The following is an 18,628-nucleotide window of genomic DNA, read 5'->3' as shown; positions in this document are numbered from 1 at the left end:
TATCTAAACTATCTTAAGTGAAAATGTTCTCAGAGCTGTGCAATCACAGATGATACATTTGTGAAGTAGCAACTTATCTTGAAATGTCTGAAGCTTTTTATTTCAGACCTGATAAATCTTAAGGCGAGTTTAGTTTCCATGGGTGAAGTTTAGGCTGATTAAAAATGAAAGGATTGGAATTGTTCCACCTATTTGTCTTTCAAAGAGGATTTGTCTTTGTGGTGAAATACTAACAGGCTGCCCAGAGAGGTTGTGGGGGTCTCATTCTCTGGAGAATTTCCATTGCATCCGCCTGGATGTGTTCCTGTGCAACCTGATCTAGGCAAACGTACATTAGCAGGAAAATTGGACTAGCTGATCTCCAGAGGTCTGTGATTCCATGGCCTGATGTGCAGATAATCTACAGGTCATTGTAAGTTTATATATTTGTGCCTTTTTTTTCCTCCTTGTTTCTAGCTGATTGCTTGTTTCTCTGAGTGAGACTTGCAAGACTTTGTTTTCAATAAAACCCGTATGTTTTTTATGCCATTTCATAAGCTGAAAGCCTTCCTAGATGGTGCTACAGTAAGTTACCCACTCCTGTCACCTCAGTTATTCATGACTTGCACGTTGGCACACTCTCTAGTTCAGTGTGAGTAGAAAAGGCTGCTGCATGTATAAAAGCTTATCACTCTCTGCAGTTAGAATTGGAAGCTGCATCAAGACAAATGCTGGCTAATGTTTCATAATCACCATGGAATTAGGTGCCTTATATGCAGGTTGTACCTGTGTGTTTAGTAGGGGAAGAATTGTTCTTGACTTCCAGTGGGCTGTGTTCTCTGTGTCAGTTATCACTGTTGGACTTCTGTGTCTTTTGAAAGTGGTGGTTTGGAAGGCTCTGTTTCTCACTTTTTTGCAAGTAACCTGAAAACAGTAACAAGCAACAGTCATTTTTTGTTGGGGGTTTTTGTTTGTTTGTTTGTTTTTCCTGTTGTGGTTTGCTGTTCAAGTAGGTAATTAATAAAAAACTGTTGAATGGTTGGTATTCCCTTAGCTGAACATCTGGGAGACAGAACTTAACTGTTGTCAAATTGTACTTCATGTGGCGTCAGCATTTCTGTCAGACATGGAGCACATGCTTTTTAAGTGTATGGCAAAGATAAAGCAGTGTCACTCTGGTAGTTGCTAAATGCAAGAGATGTCAGAACAAACTTGTGACATACAGCTTCTGGCTCTTAGGACTTTCAGCTTGCTAGATAAGCTTACTTTTGGATGGTATTCAGCTTTGTATATTTATAAGGTCGTTTTATCTGGAAAAGTTAGCATGAAATAAATACTATTTCAATGCTTCTTGACTTACAGGGGGTCTAGACTTTACACAAATAGTCTGAAAATGGTGGGGAAGATGGGATAGACTTCAGATTGTAATAAGTTTGAAGTAAACCCAGTATTTGATTTTAATTCATAAATCTGTGTAGCCTGAAGTATTTCAGTGCCTTTTCAGTGTCTCAGCCATCTTGAGCAGCTGGCTAGGTGGAGAGTCATCAGTTAATGCCTTCTATCAATGATAAGCTCTTGTTCTTCATGATTTTCCTGAATTTTGATGCCAGACAGCTTTCAGTGACTATTTAGTTCACTAGTCTAAGAAAAAAAAATAATCCTAAATGCACTCTTAAAAAGAGATTTCTTTAGATGTATTTGCACTTCTGGAGTCTTTATAGGCCATCTAAAATGTACTCTTTAAAAAAATGCTCTTACTTTAAGGTGGGTTAAGTTTTAAAACGCAGGGAAAGTCATTAAATACATAAGATTTTTAAAGTGCTTGGAAGTAAAGTTAGGTTTCTGTTCTGAAGCATTTGACATCTGTTAATGGAAATAATAAACAAGTTTATAAAAATAAAAATTACCTGGTTTATTTTCCCTTAGCCGCTAGCACTTGCTCTTAATTCTCCTTACTTCAAGCTTAAGTGCAGTTGAGTAGTTTCTGTGTTCTGATTATCAGCAACTTCTACAATATTTGAAAACGCTGGTTCAACTAAGAGTAATTTTAAGACTCCTCTTGAGAATGTGTTTTCCTGGCTGTTTTAAAATGCAATAAATGGACTTAATCTGAAGTTTTAAGTACATGTGAAAAGCAACTGCTTGTTATAAATGGCAAGCATTGAAATAATGTGAAGTTGTTCCATGTGTTAGTGCCCTGATAAATGAGCTCATGCAGAATTTACTGTGTGCATGATATCTTCTTCCTCTAGGCATTGAGTAGACCAATGTGTTTAGACAGCAGGGGAGCAATGGACTAAAGCAGGTGCAGCAGCTGAAGTTGTGATAGCCAATGATTGTTGTTTAAATCTTTAACTTTTCTGAACTTAGGAGTTTCTCAGTCAGGGTTGGACTTTATGGTTTATTAGTGTATAAGCTTTACTATAGAACCTTGTACGTAGCATGAATGCTTACCACCACAACTTAAAAATATACACATGTATATTTTGAGACTGTGGGCATGTTAGTCTTTTCTCTCTGACTTTGAGGAAATGGCAGGTAGAACCTACTGCATTACCCAGATTAATTGGAAAATTGTTTCACATGGCTGTGTTCTCAACAATAATATAATGTGAAATGCATGTCAGATGCATACTGTGGGTAAGAAAGTTCCTAAATGTAGATCAAGGAAGTTTGGGTCAACCTGCAGTGTCAAATCTTAGCCATTACACTGTTTAAACTTGTAAATTAACAGATCTGAACACTTTACTAGTGCTCCTGGAAATTAAAATTCCCCCTTTCTGTACTAGCAGGGAATGAGATTTGGTGAGTTTCTGCTTGTGTTGTTCAGGACTCCTGACTATGACAAGAGAATGAATTGTTGGTTGATACACCGTCATGGTTTTACAGTGGAACCTGTAATATCAATCATAATAGCGATAGCTCTTGCACAATTTTCAGCATTACTGATGCAGAATTAAGAGGATTGATTACAGATTTGCCTTCAGGCACCTGTAGCCTTCCTTTTTGTCATCGTTAAAGCAACGCCCTTTACTCTAGGTTTGAATATAGTAGGTTTTTTCTTAATACATTGTTGGAGGTCTTTTGACTACCTTTTTTTTTTGTTTTGTTTTGTTTTGTTTTGTTTGTAAGGCTTGATACATTTCACAGTTTTTGTTTTGATTACTGAGGTCTTTACAAAGTTTAGATTTTCTTAATGGGCACCAAAGATTAACATAGTATTTTAGCTCAGATTATTTGTTTTGGGTGTTTTCCTAAACAAAAGTTTTTTAGAAATCTGAATTTCCAAACTTGTGAAAATGAATAATCAGGTATTGTTTGTTTTATTTTAGTAAATGCAGTACAGATGATTTTGAAGAGCTAGATTTTTTTAGCTTGAACAGGTGGTCTGTGTTGGTGAAATTGATAAAAAACTTTGACAAAATGTCGAGACTTAACACTTTCTGAATACAGTACCTTCCAGCCTGTTTTATGTTTGGACAACTGAGGAGAGGGAAAAGGGAGGAAATAGGCATGTTGAAAATAGGCAGGTTGAAGCACACATTTTATGATTGAATGCTGCAACTGGTACTAAGAGAGTTGAGACTTCCTAATAAGTGCATTGAGGCTGCTGATCTCTGGACAGTCAACTATAGCAAGATTTCTGGGGTTATGTTGGCCTCAGTAAATACTTAACTTCTTCAGGGCTTTTGGATTTTTTTAAGTGATTCTGAGGTCCAAAATAGCACAGTATTATAGGTTTCAAACAATTAGGTTCCAACTTCCACACAGTTAAATAGTTTTATCAGTAAGGGAAATTGTAAATTAATTTTAATTATCTTCTAATCTCAGAGCAAACCAAGACCTTCTTTTTGTCATGATTCAGTGCAGAGTGATCCTAGATCTTTCATGAGATTTTGCTACTTTGTTTTATTTAACTGTCAGATTTTAAAATGTTTTAAAAAATGAACAGTTTGCAGTGATTTCTTCTCTTTAATCTTCTTTGAGGACAAGTATCTTGAGAAGCACACTGATGAAGTGTCACTTCATTCAGCAATGCTAAGCAAGCCTGCTCTAGTTACCTTGTCACGTGCAAAAGGTTTCAGAGTGGCAGCGCAGCTATTATGGAGAATGGAAAGCAGTCAGTCATGCCTTCTGTAGTTGAACTGGCACTTAGTTATGATTCCCTTCAGTCACAATTGAGATATTTATTTGACTCTACTGGAACTAGACCTGTGCATGATATTTTCTGTGGAAAGCAGAGAAAACTATTTTCAGGATAAGGTTTCATCTCAGTAGAAGTTCTAGTAAAGCTGAATACATCCAGCAAAATAAAGCAGCTGCCTTGTTGGTATGTCTTGATGGCCAAGGCTTTAAAGGGTGCTGTTTGTCATATGTAGGTGTCTTAGCCTGGTAAATTAATAAATCCATTGATCAGTTTTGACAGTAACAGTGTTAGATGGATTTAATCTACTAAAAGTTCACTGTGCTGTTCAGCTGTTTGGTCATGAGTTACTGTGAGCGTTCCAGAAGAAAATAATAAAATACAACCCAAAACCCAAATTTCCCCCAAACCGTAAACAAAACTCAAAAAGAGGATTTAAGGGAACAGTGAAGTTTGCCTTTTGTAAAGGACCAAGATTAACATGCTACGTAGGGCAGTTAGTCCCAGGATCCTTCTTTCCTGCTAAAAGAATGTGTCCCTTTTTGTACTCTTCTAGATTATTCTACATGTCTGTGAATTTTTGAAAAATCATTAGTTCATTTTGAAAAATCAGCCAGTTTAGAGCATCATTTTTTTGTATGTACTGGAAGAGAAGAGAGCACAAAGATGGTGAGATTGAACCTGTGCAATAGTTCTGTATTTGATTGAGTGCCATTCACAAATAACTCTGAGGTACTACATGGATTTACTCCAAGTGATGAAACATTAAGAAAGAAAACTAAATACAGTTGTTTATTGGTGGAAGTCAGTATAGCTTGCTCTTTTCCTGATCCAGAAGAATGCTTGGAGTTTTAAGAACTCTTCATTTAGTCTAGTGGGGGAGGGAAAGGTGTTCCAGTGCTGTGCTTGTCCTTTACACTGTTCTTTATTTTGACTTTCAAACCAGACTATTTTGAGAACAAAGTTAATGGTAATAGAATTTTTTTTAATTGTGTTTTTTGTTTGTTTGGGTGGGCCATGTTGGTCCTTTTGGAGGTCACCCAAGGTTTTGTGTCACCAAGGTTTCGTGTAGTACTACATAGACGAGCCACATAGCAAGCTCTACTTCCTTGTTTTGGACAAAGAATGGCCAGGGAGGTAGTGAATAGGACAAAGTTGGGTATTAATTATTTTACATTTTTGGATGGAGCAGCAAGGCTGTGACTGAACCAGATATGAAAACAAACTGATTTAACAAGTACTACTCTGTCTGACAGAAAAATGGGATAAAGAACCCAAAACAGCAAGCAGAATGTGGCTTGGTTAAGTTGGAGAAAATTTGTGCATAATGCTAGTGGAAACAATGTATAAAAGGAGGTAGGAATCCTGCCTTGCCAGAGAAAATAACAAAGAGTTTGATATTGAAGAATATTTAGGGTTATGATATATTGCAAGACTCATGTGAGATAAAGACACACCCTGAAAAGACTGAACTAAACAAATTAGAGATAAGAGCAGAAATCAGCAGAAATGTTGGTTAATTAGTGAGAATTCTGTCAAGTTCGTGCATCTCTGAGACAAGCCAACAGAGTGTGCCCAATGCTTTTTGTATTGAGTCAACACTAGCAACTATCAGTGATTTTTATCATTCTTGGGGGAGAGGCTGGGGAATTGCATTTAAATTCCTGCTCTGACTAATTAGTTTTGTGTTTAACAGTGGTGTCTTGCAGCAGAAATTGTCTAGATGTTCCTAAAGGCCTGAAAACTTTATAGGCTGAACCAAAAGAACATGAGTACTGCAGTGCCATAATGTAATACAGGTGAATTATGTATTGATAAAGACATGTGCTGTTTCTTTTAGATTTATGGCTTCTCTGGGAATATGTTTATACATCTGCTTTGTAGGAAGCTCTGATGGAGTGCTTTCTGTAGTGGAGAGTTTAATTCCACTTAGGTTAATTTAATAGATACTGTTTAATTTGGGGGTTGAGTCTCTACTTCTGCTTTCTATCTATACAATAAGCACATAGCACTGCTGTTTCAGCTCATGAGCTTTCCTTTGACATACTGGACAATGCTGTGATGAAAAAAGTATACATGCAAACTTCTGTTTTCTCTAATGCAGCATTAGTAGCCCTGGAAGTCAATAAATAAGGCTGTGGAACCATAGAACAAGGAAGGTGAATAAAACAAAATACCGAATTAGCTGTGCACTATTCAAACACTCTCAATCTGACCAAGGCGGAGTCCCTGTGTTCTAAGTAGAACATGATGAAATTACCACAACATCTATACAGAGATCATTTTAAGGCTTCACTGTGCATTTTTAGTTCATTATTTCCTAAACGTGAGTGCTTAGTATTGTGCCCTTAATCTGTTTAGTTCTGTATATTAATTTCATTGAAGTTGTGGGGTTTTTACCTACACTGGTCACTTACATATCTATCCATGAAGAGGCTTAATTATTGTCAGTGGCCATCTGTCAGGATTTTGCTCTGCGTAAGAGGAAGGACTTGAAAGAATATCTTTGCACATATTCCTCTTGGATCACTCAACGACAGTCAGCCTGTTTAGTAGCTTGCCTGACAATTAGGGAAGATGACGTCCTCTAGAAACACTTAAAATAATGTACAATTACTACTATTGTACTATGAAACAGAAAGTTAGCTTATGGCTGCAACTAGAGTAACAAAATGCAGCCATGTGGTCTTGGTTACTAGGTCAGGTTTCTCACAGAATGATGTCTATCTTACAATTTAAATAAGTAAACAAACCCAAGCTCCCTTTAGTTTGTTAGAATTCACAAAGCATTCTAGCAGTGCATTTCTTGTATTGGCAATGCAGAATGATGTCACTTTTTACTTTGTGTGGCAATACGGACAGCGTTCATCAAAAAAGCATCAGAGAACACGTATTTTAAACTTTTGCAAGGAGCTGCTCTTTGGTTCAAGACCATGCAAGGCTGATTAATGTCTGTGGCCCCTTAGACTACTCCATCTATGTGCCTTCATTTCAGTTGTTCAGTGGATGAAGCAATATATTCATCATAGAACTTTTTGTGTTAAATATACATACATATATGCATATATTTGTCTGTGTGTCTAATTCTAACAGATTGCTATAAAATAACAGGCCTTATTTCAAGAAAGCAGAGTTGCCTTTGTTCAAAAGTATTGACTCTTAATTTAAAAATGCATCTGTGTAAGGCTACATAAAGATGATTTTTAAAATTCCTCCCCTCCCTTAAATACGGGCCAGATTTGTCTGGGAATTAAATGGAAGAGCCATAACACTGACTCTTAGTTTATAGCAAAACAAATAATGTGAAATGGCTATTGTGTTTAACAAATCACTATTTATCAGATGAGCCATGGTAACTATGTGCTTGATTTTAGCAAGTAAAAACATGCTTGAGTTTAACTAAACAAATTTTACCCTGAGGAATGTCGGCTGGCATGCAGTAACTCCAGTGTGCGTTATTAATTCATTCATGATGCTTGCACCAGAACTCCGTGGGCAATAAATATGCTCCTAATTCTTACAATCAGATCCTGTAGCTTCACAGTTCAAAACAAATAAGGAGTGTGAAAGGAGGTATGCATAACATCTCTCTGGTTAATGCAATAGTCTCGTGAGGCCATTCATCATAATTTCTGGTATCTGTTCTTGGGATTACAATGAAATTCACAGTTCTGTTGCCTGGTTTTGTGTATGTTAGAAGGTCTTTTCAGCATCATCTATATGCCATGACCAGTATTGGAGCTAATTAATTTCATAGTAGCATAGCCAATATGCAGAATAGGTGATGTATTTTGAAAGAGTTAAAAACCCAGATCCACCTACCTTCCTCACCTTTTCTGAATTGTGATTTGCTTGCTAATTCTAATGCTTGAGCTAGAGGCAACACAGAATACCTCTAGTCAAGAGATAACACTTCAGCTGGAATCAGAAAGCTGGATGTGCATCTGAAATTTCCACCAAAAGATTGGGAGTATGTAATAAAATTGGGGGTTTGCCTTCTTTGTAATTAGGGCATTTTAAAATTTCCGGCCCAAATACATGGGAAAGAGTCTGTTGGGGTTTTGGTTTGGTTTATATTTAAACTGGTTCGCTGGTCGATTTAAAATACGTTCAGTGAGTTAGGCTGAAAACAGCAGAGGACACCAGCTGACAGCGAGTTTAATATGCTGATTCATCTGTTATAGTGATGGCTTCAGGCCAGAGCTTGGCTTGCAGACTAAAGGTTGAGAGCTGTGAAGATGCTGGGACTTGAAGGAATTTTGGGAAATTGTTGCTGAGTGAAGGCAGTGACAGTTTTTTCTTTACTTTTAAAGTGATTCTAATTTTGCATTGACAGAAATCCTTCTACCTTGAACTCCCAGTCTTTTTTAGTTAAATGGAGTCCAAACATCAGAAAGATACAAGGGTGGAACAGCTGGGTATTAGTTCAGTGTTGCTTCCACGGATATCTTGTGCAACCAAAAATGCAGCTCAAATAAGCTTATGTTTCACAGCAATCAAACAGAGTTTTGGCAAGGGCTTTGCAAATGTCGTCTTTTCCTGGCAGACTTGCAAAATAAACCTGCTGGGTTAAGTAATGAGACTAAAAGGGAAAAAATCCAGGAAATCTTTTCTTGCCAACAAGCAATCTGGGAGAGGGTTATGACTGAAGAATTGATGGTTTCTAATTTAAAAGCATTTAGTAGATTTAACCCTTTTTGTATGAAGTCTGACTCTTGAGAAAAGTTTTGCATACCTACTACCATGTGAATTTAGGAGAGTACAGCATTTTGGTGGTTTTTTTTTCTTTTAATTAGTCACGGTGGAACTAGAAGTCATTTATATGAACAGAACAAATAGCTCACTGCCTTCTGCTTTTCAAAATAAATTATTTCAGGAGAGGGCATGCTGTCATTAACAGTATTTTGTGTGTAACATCACTCTTCTTCCCCATAGCTGTAAACACCAGCAGGTATGCTGAAAGTTACAGGATCCAGACATATGCAGAATATGTTGAGAGAAAACATGAAGAAAAACAGGCAAAGAGAAAATGTACAGAAGATAGTTGGAAGGAGATGGAAAGGAAGCGGTTAAAAACTCAATGCACACCTTACACCCAGAGTCTATACTACTGTGTTAACAGGTGAGACTTTTCCTGCATTGCTAACTTTTCTATTCATACTGCATTTCTAATAGAAGCTGAGAAATTTTCAGGTAGTTCTTAACCAATATAGGTGACTTTAATCTGCATGTATTTCTTTGCCTATAAACCAGTAGTGTACATCAGCTGTCACAAGATCATAGGTAAAGGGGCAGAGGGAATTTAATGATAAATGTGATTAGACAGATTTTAAAAAAATCAGGATCTTGAGGGTTTATTTTTTTCATTTAACACTTCTGAATGGCTTCTGTCATCTGAAAATGTAGCTGTCATCTTAGACCCTTTTTAAAGGCCATGTTGGGTTTTGGATGGCTTTCCATGTTTATAATACTGCCACAGAGAAGGGTTTAAATTGTCATCTTGAGCAGTCATGATGAAATCATCCTGCTTCAGAAACAGGAAGGCAAATGATGATACTTGCATGGCTAAAACTAGAAAAGGTGTTTAGTTCATTATTTAAGGAGAGAATAAAGTCACGAGATGCTAGGTTTGATTCTAGTACAGTGTTGTGTTCTATATTTTTTTGTTACCTGTTTACCTTCTTACATTAATGACAGGTTTTAGATATGATGGTAATAGGAAGCTTCTTTTAGTCATTTGTGTGGCTATGAATCAGATGGGTCTTTTAGTCAGTAGAGTTGTATAATTAATCTATCAAGTTATTGCCATTCTTCTCCTCCCCCACCCCAGGATTGTCTCAGTTCTGTATAAAACAAGTTTCAGTGGAGTACTGAAGTGAATTTTCTGTATTTCTGTAAGGCGGTATTTTGGGCGCTTTTCTTGTTTGTTTAGTTGGGGTTCTTTTGGATCGGAGTGTTTGTTTTTCCCCCTACTTTGACAGACCAGATGAGATTGTCATAAAACCAATACTGAAGTCTTTCTACTTTTTCTCTTTTGGGAATGCTATGATAAACTCTAGCTCTCATTATATCTTCCTGTGAATGTTATCTGTCGTGTAACAAATGTACTAAACTTGTTCTGTTCTTCTCACTTACATAAGCTTATGATTTGCCTACTTCGTGGAATTAAATGCAGGTGTATATTTTGGCTGGCTGTCAAATGTTCATGGCTTTTGTCATGGTGGCAATTCTAAATGTGGTAGAGATATGTTTGGTCCCTAAAACCATATGGAGGAACCTGGTGATAAAAATCTGTATGAAATGAATTTAGTTTAATTGAATTATTGTAGTTAGGAAAACATGGGAGTGCATGCAGTGAAGAGATGAGTAGCTATAAAGATTGTTCTCCCACTAGCTTACACGTGGCTACAGTTTAGGTCTGTAGTTAAGTCTGTATTAAATGGTTTGGAAATACTTATTGCATCTGGAGTCTACAGCAAAGAAATGCTAAGACCTTGTTTTATTTTTCACTAGAGGAAGAATCTCTTCTCGGTTAATGGGTTTTTTGGGTGTCTCACAAATTCTAAACAGGTGTCGGAGTGGCAGCGTATGGTTTGAAGCATAGACAACTTTTTTAACATGTACTTAGGAAAACAGTCAATGCAGAAAGCTGATTTGTTATTACCTTGCAAAGTGCAAGTGTTGAATTTGGAAAATTGCTAAATAAAATTCTCGGTTAATTCAGTAAAATTACAATACCCTACAGTGAGTAATGTGCCCAAGTAATTCATTTCTTTGAATGTTTTTAATACTTTTTTTTTTTAACTGTTGTAGGATTCCACAAGAAGCAGCTTTGTTTTCAGATAATCAACATTTGACATAGACTTGGATAGCAGCCTTTACTTTGTTGATAGAACTTCATTTGTTACTGATGTTACATTAATTTTTGTTCTCTCGTTATTCCATTAGTAAAATTACATGATCCTGTCCCAAATTCCCTTTCATGCAGGTCTTTGTACGTGTTTTTTCTTAGTGTTATTTTCCTTTGTTACTAGTCAGATCGTGTTCTCTTGTCAACTAATTTTCCATTAATGTTTTCTCTGAAGTGTTATCTGGTCAGACATAATATGGAACTGCAAACTTTTTGGTCTTTCAGTTCATTCAAGATAAATATTTTTGTTTTGAGACAAAGATATCTCAAAAATATTTATGTATATTATCTATAACTACTTTTATGTAAAATACTTATATAACCAGGACAAACATAGCTGTGTGCATGTATATTTGTGTTTATTTGTCCAGATTAATTTGAATCATATATTGTTGAACACTCAATACTGTGTATCAAGCAGCTGATCTCTTATAATAGCTTCATGTTACTACATCCTTTATTTATTTATTATTTAATAAGCTTGCTGCATCAGTTTCTGCCAGGGAGCACAGCTGCAGAAGAGCTATTCCTCTCTGCGATGACAGTATATCCTGGCTGTGTTTTCATTCAGTAGTGAAGTTGTTGGGTATTTCTTGTAAGAAATCTTGTCTTAAATTGACAGATTGATACATAACAAAGGTTATTTAATTCCTGTCTTAAACTACAGTTCTGTATTATCAAGGAACTAGTCTTCAGAAAATACAGCATAATGGTATTAATGGCAGTCATAAGGTAAAATCACTCAGAATTAATATATACCCCTTGCATATAACTTATTACTGCTGTTAGCTATCAAAATTGATTTTAATGGAAATATGTTTAATAATTAATGTCAGATGGAGAAGTAGAGGAGAAACTGATGCATTTGACAAAACTTCAAGCAGTTAATAGGTTGCTATTCTCCAAAACAGTTCACTGTTCAGATGGGTGGATCATAGCCTCTTGTACATTATATAGTACTGCAGTGTTTAATGAATGCTACATCAGCAGCATTATTTTCCCACCTTTTGTCTCCCTCCACTTGCTGATTTATTTTTTTTTTCTGATTTTTTTTTTCCCCTCTAAAATAACTGTCATATTACTAGTTGGAATGCTGCTTTCCAGTAGCCGAAATGGCATTACAGTTCATGGACAGTTTAATCTGTCTCTAAATGGCTCAGGTATCCAAACAGTTTGGGACCCTAAACTAGTATATCTGAACTGTACTGTTACTGACAGCTATTGGTTTGTTCAGTTCTTCCTCTTTGTTTTGTTGTTTCTCAACAGAGGAAGGAAACTGAGACAGAAATACAGACACACTCCACAGTAGCTAGTATAATTAGAAAACTGAGCTTTGATTTAGTAGTGCTCTAACCTGTATAAGCAACAATACTGATTTGCTGCTATTACCAAATGAATAAATAATACTGCTGTAGTCAATTTAGGTCAAAGAAGAATAAGACACATATAAACCCATAGTCATGTAGAATCCATGCAAACAGAGAATGTAGACTAAAACTAATATTTAGGGAGAAAACAAGATTTTGCCAGTTCTTGATTATAAGCTATAAATATATATTGGATTTTGTGCTCCTGGTTTCTTTTGATAATTTCCACGTTCCTCCTTCCCTGACCCTTGTAGATACGTCCATAAGGCCTGAAAGGAATTTTTGTCCTTTGTTACACAGCTAAATGAGCAATAAAGGTCGAGAACTTGTTTCTCTTTAATCAGAATAACTTCCCAAGAGCCTTAAGTTCAAAAAGGGAGCTTCTTCCTGCTCTTCCCTTCCAAGAGTCAAATCCTCAGAATAGATCTGAAAAATCCTGGGGGTCATAATTTATAGCTCCAAAGTTTTTCCTCCTTATGCATTTACAGACTATTTTTTCCAAATGTAGAAAGTTTGCAAACTTTTCCAAACAATGTTTACAAATATATAGTGGGGTTTCATTTTCTAAATGCTTTTTGTTCTCTTGTATTTTTTTTTTCTTTCCAAACCTAGTTTTTTGCCTCTTTTACAATATTGCAGTGCCTTACGTAGGATAAACAGTTCCATCCAGCTTTTTGGCTTGCATCTTTTTATTGATGGTAGTTGCAGTGTGACTCAAAATGACGATTTGTAAGAAATGGTGAAAGAACATCTTCTGTGTGTGAATGTTTTTTGGAAAAGCCAGCTATTCATAAAAGGAAATGGTGTTTGTGCTCCTCAAGTGGAAGCAAGAACATAAGGTGTGATCGAATGTTTCATGTGTATTGCCTTTGGACATCCCAGAAAGAGTCTGGTTTAAGTTGCAAAATGTTCAGCCGAAAAAATTCCATTTTGAATCCAAACCCATACAGCCAAATTTAACAGTCCATTATCTGAAGCCTTACTGAAATACCTTAATTCCCTGCTATTATTGGTTAGAAAGGAAAAATAAAATGGCTTGTAAAGCTTTGTTCTGTAAAGAATAGAATATGACTTAGATGCATGCATACAGCCATTCTGTGTAGTTCTTGATGAAAAATTGAAGGCTTGTAAGTGTAAGACTGCCTTTTAAAAAATGTGTGTTGTGCTAAAAAACCTCTTGAAATAGACATTTAAGTAGCTGATAGTCACATCTATGGAATTTTGTCACGGGAACAACTTTTTTATAATTCCTGCATTCTTTCTTATGCCAATTTGATTTTTGCCATTTGTCTTTTGAGGAAATACAACAGTAGCATTCCAGTAAAATAAAAAAAATCTCTGCAGTGTTATTTCATTGCATGCTGAATGAGATGAAGCTCTAGGTTCACCTTCATACTGTGTTAGTCAGGCTTCATGCAAATACTGCTTATGTGTGTGCAGTTTTTTTTGCTTCTTATTTTATCAGTCCATTGGACACTTCACTTTGAGGCCTGATTTAATTTTATTTTGGAGCTTGTTGATTTTCTCTATCTTTATGCAGCTTTAAAAGCATTTCTATTATATATAATTCCAGGAGAGAGGGTGAAATTAACATATAGTAGAACCCTTCAGTATTACATAGACTCAAGATGTGTGTTTGAGGCTTAACAGTTGTTTATAACTTAGTGTCTATTGAGAATGTTTTATAAGAATTATCATAGCTAAGAGAATATAAATTAAAACTAGGCAGGGTTAGAGAACAGCTTTAATTACATTTGAGTTGAGTGATCTCATCAGAACAGCAGCGAAGCCTAAGACATCTGTAGCACAAAGGGCGAATACCTCCATCCACATAAGACTGGATTAGATAGCCAACTTACAGAACTTCATGATTAAGTTCATAGTACACCACTTACTGTAAGTTCACAGTGTACCACTTACTACACTTTATCCTACTACCTATAGATGTACAATAACTAGTACCTATGTAACATTCTTATTCATGACTTCTATAGTAGTTTTTCTCCTACACTCCAGTTTTACAGGTACCAGTACAGTGGGAAAGAGAAGCATGAGTCCTATTCAGGAAGAATCTGGTTCAGATGATATGGAAGAGAGAGAAAGTCAAGATCCTGAATATAACCAGACAGACTCATTTGCAGAGTCCCTTCCAGATGGTAAGAAGAGAGCCAAAAAGTTCAAAAAGATCAAGACGGAACAACTTCCAGCAGGTAAGCACAGTGTTTGTGCACAAGGTGTTCTGTTATGTTTGAAGCTACCTTAGGCCTGAACAGAATTCAAGTTGGTTTCTTGAATGTCTTCAGTTATTGCAAAATAACTTGTAACAGTGAACTTACTCCATTACATTCATAGAAGTGCAGAAAAGTTGTTTTAAGCTTAATATTGGTTATTGGGGGATTGGTTAATTTTTAGTTGGTTGGGGGTTCTTATGCTGCAAAACCCAAAAAACCACCCTCCTTCCCAACAACAAAAATCCTCAACCAAGCACAAAACCCCAAACAAAATCTCATCTGAGATCAACCAAAGGAAGCAGGATGTAGTTGATTCCTTACTTGATTACATTTTTCCTTAAAGGAAAGTGTTTTGAATTTTTAGCTGTTCTTTATATTTTTCTTTTTTTTTTTTCTAATGTGACTTCCTAGTTAAGGTTTCCCAATATGGTTTTGCATATCATAAGCAAAACTGAAGGAATTCTGGAACGGGAATCTAGAGTAGATTTTCTGTTAATCGAATACTTCATCACAAAATGTAAGGTTAATTTAATGTGGAAGTTTTCCCTTAACATTGATTAAATGGAATCATAGCATGCTTGAATGCACCTAGCTTGACGTGCCATATGTGTGTTATTTGACAGTCTCTGTTGCTTGCAAATGAGTCAATTTTAATAAAATCTACCTGCTGCCCTGAAAACTTGAAGACTATCCTCATAATACTGCTTAGCATCCCTTATTTATAGTTATTTGTGAGATATTTCTGTAAACTGAGATAACAATGGAATTTTTTGATGTGGTCAGAATATTATTGGCCTCTGCAATTAAGCCAAATCTTTTGACAGTCTATCTGCCTGCCCCTCACCACTGCTGGCACACTGCTTGCTACAGTGCTGTTTTAGGCAGAGAGCAGTGTGACCCAGTCAGACTGCTGATTTATATTCCCTAGTATAAATAAGTAGGCTGCACTCTACTGAAACCCTTTTCTCCCTAGAACGTTTTCTGAGAATGTGTTGACTTTGAGATGACTGAATGAAGGAGTAAGCTGCCAGACAGGTGCCATGCTACTGGGCCCTTAAACTTAGGCAGGTCCTTTAGTTGTCTGGGTGTTTTGCATTTATGAATCACTTTGCTGTGGGGTTATTTTCCGATAACACTTGGCACTACAGTAATGGAAAATGAGCGTGTTTAAAATCCTTTCCTAGTATTTTGGATTGGTGCATCAGAGTTGCCCTTAACAGTTCTTACAATCTACCGCGTGCTTTGAGCAAGCTTTCGCTTACTTGGAAGGCTCACTGAGCCATGAGGAGTTCATTCACGTTTCAAGGATTGTTAGTTGTTGAAGCTTGAAGAATCTCACTTTTGGGAGTTGCAGATTTTGAAAAACAGAAAAAATAGCAGGGGTTTGTTTTAAAAGTGTCAAATTGTGATTCTTTTGCCTTTTTTTTTTAACTTCTGCAATGTATTGTATAAGTTGTCTTTTTTTAAAAAGCTTGTTTAGAACTCATAATTTAGTACTTAAAAAAACCAATAGTGCTTTTAATACAAATTATAAACCCAAACAATTTTTTTTCTGTCTTCTAAAACTATTTTTGATGTATGCATTAATATATGCGGTATTCTGTGTGGTGTTTGTAACCATAGCTTTTAGTGTTTGTTATGTGATTAAAGACTTTTCACCTGTGGTTGATGTAAGAGATTTTTTTTCCCAGACTTTGATACCTACATATTTTTTAGTTAAATACTTTAAACTCTGTCTGACTTAAGTACAGGCAGGTGACAATGAGATGACCATGTTTCACCTGATACTTTTGCTATGTTGTGTGAGCTATTGCAGCATGGGGGGCGGGAGGGGGACACGGAGAAAGGCAGGACTAAACCAACTTTACATTACTTGAATTTAAACCTCAAAAGTTTTTATTTCTATTTATCTATTAATTAATTGCAACTTTTGTTAGTAGTTTCTTACAGAAATTGATTAGACAATATTAAAAAATTAAGCCATATAGTTATCTGGGGCACTGCCTGTATTTAGGTATATTCATAATAGTAATAGTTAAAACTTCCTTTCAGTGTCTGCTCTAGCCCCTTTGGTCTAGAAACTGGTGTTGTAAATCAAACATCCTTCCTTCTATCTTGGTAGAATAAAATTGATTCAACAGCTGTGCTTAGAAATGGCTTTCTTCTTGTAGTTCAACAGGGCAATTGGGCCATGGAAGCACATGCAAAATGACAAGACTGTCTACTGTAATTCCAAGTATAAAATTCATGCTCTGTATTTGGCATTATGGAAATACACCTTATCAGAGTTAGTTTGATTCATCTTCTCCACTTTGGGCTGGAAATACTCTTCACTGTCTTAACTGCCTTAAACAAGAGTAATTGCAAGTACAATAATAAATAGCATTGACTTCATCATCCCAGTTATTGCAAAACCAAAATTACTTGCATTAAAAATACTAATTGCAAAAGATAACATTTGCCGTTTGGGTAAGAAGCTTGATATTAACCTCTTTGGTTTCTTTTTCCTTTTTTTCTTGAAGTGCCTACTGAAAGAGTCTCTTGGTTTTCTTTTGTAAACATTGGCTTGCCAGTATTGTGCCTAGAGCCTCACTCTAGAGGAGAAAATACATCTTTGTATGGTCTGACAGAATAAAAAGCTGCTTGGTTTAATTTTTATTCCTTTCAATGTTCGTGTACTGAAGTATTGTTCTATGACTGTCTTTCAGGAGGCCTCACAACCAGTTCCACTGGAATTTTTGAAGTCCCTGAAACATGGTAGGAAACAACTGCCTTAACAAGTGGAATTGACTGAAAGCAGTTGTGAGAATGCACCTCTTGGAAGCCATACTTTATTTAAATTAAGTGGTGTTAACAAAGCAGTATGTGTTCTGAAAAAAATCAGTTTAATTATTTTAAACTGTTTATTGAACAATCACTGTCCATTTTACTTCTGTGTATCTAACTATTATATGGCTTGTTGTTGATCATGTGAAATCTTTGCTGTTGTAAATGTTGTTAGATGTAAGAAGCAAGGCTAAATGTATTTTGGTCACCTACTCTGGCATGCTGGCTATGAAATGTACAAAAAGAACTGGCACTCTGACATATTTTGTGCTAGGCTATTTCCTGTGCTTGAGGACAGTTTTACCACAAATCTCCTAATCTTTAGCTATAAATACCAATATGCTGTCAGCCTTTTTGGAACAGGTAGAACTGCAGTTTCACATACTGCTCTCTACCAATATCTTTACCTGGACATCTCCTTTAGTTTTCCATTTTCTACCCTCCCCTCCCAGCCAGTATTCATTTAAATACCAACTTTCCTCATACCTTGGCCTTTCCAAAAACTCTTTAACTTTCAACTTTCTCAAACTTTCGTGGTGGGAGGTAGGTTTGTTTGGTATTTTGTTTGGTGTGTCCCCCCCCCCATATCTGTTGCTGTTTTGCCTCCTAAGTCTCAATCTGTTTCTTCCTTTCTTCTTCCCCAACTTGTGGGGTTTTTTGTAAAAATGTTTTTTGTTACCTGTGACAAATCTGCTAACTACACCAGCCCTTTATTTGTCTAAAAAATGATCTGCATTGGTAGATTTCAGAAAATGTTTGATATCTAACATTTTTTGTATCATGGAAATGAAAACAAAAGATGTATTTCCATAAAATGAAAATTAAAAGACATTTTCTTAGGACCGGATTTGGGTTTGTTTATTAGTTTATAATTTTTAAGCTTTTTTTGGTGAATTCCTCTTTTGGTCTTCATGATATACCAATCTCCTGTGTTAGCCTGGGGTTAGCAGACCCTTTTGGTCCATGGACTGCTTTCAAGATATTTGTGAAGCGTAACCAAGAAAAGCAAGCTTGTTGTCATGAGTTTTAAATTGTTATGTGTTTCCCTTGGAGGAGGGAAGAGTTTTACGAATCAGTGAGTTCAAAGTTATTCCTGTGGAAGAGTGGGCTATTAAGAAGGTTTCACCAGATTATGTTTACATTAGTGGGAACTGCTGTCAGTCAAACAATG

General features: G+C 36.1%; 1 protein-coding gene across 1 annotated transcript in view; it reads left to right on the top strand.

Annotated features, from left to right (window-relative positions):
* Window positions 1–18,298, top strand: part of PARN (poly(A)-specific ribonuclease) — a 48,256-nt gene extending 29,958 nt beyond the window's left edge. Inside the window, exons 22-24 of the mRNA XM_009898834.2 lie at window positions 9,059–9,245; window positions 14,417–14,610; window positions 17,340–18,298. Coding sequence (XP_009897136.1) covers window positions 9,059–9,245; window positions 14,417–14,610; window positions 17,340–17,392 — 434 coding nt within the window. The 3' untranslated portion in view covers window positions 17,393–18,298. The remainder of the gene's footprint in view (window positions 1–9,058; window positions 9,246–14,416; window positions 14,611–17,339) is intronic.
* The last annotated feature ends 330 nt before the right edge of the window (window positions 18,299–18,628 follow it).

This window comes from Dryobates pubescens, chromosome 4, assembly GCF_014839835.1.
Source record: "Dryobates pubescens isolate bDryPub1 chromosome 4, bDryPub1.pri, whole genome shotgun sequence".
NCBI lineage: Eukaryota > Metazoa > Chordata > Aves > Piciformes > Picidae > Dryobates > Dryobates pubescens.
Note: the sequence above shows the minus strand (reverse complement) of the source record. Positions and strands in the feature narration are given on the sequence as shown.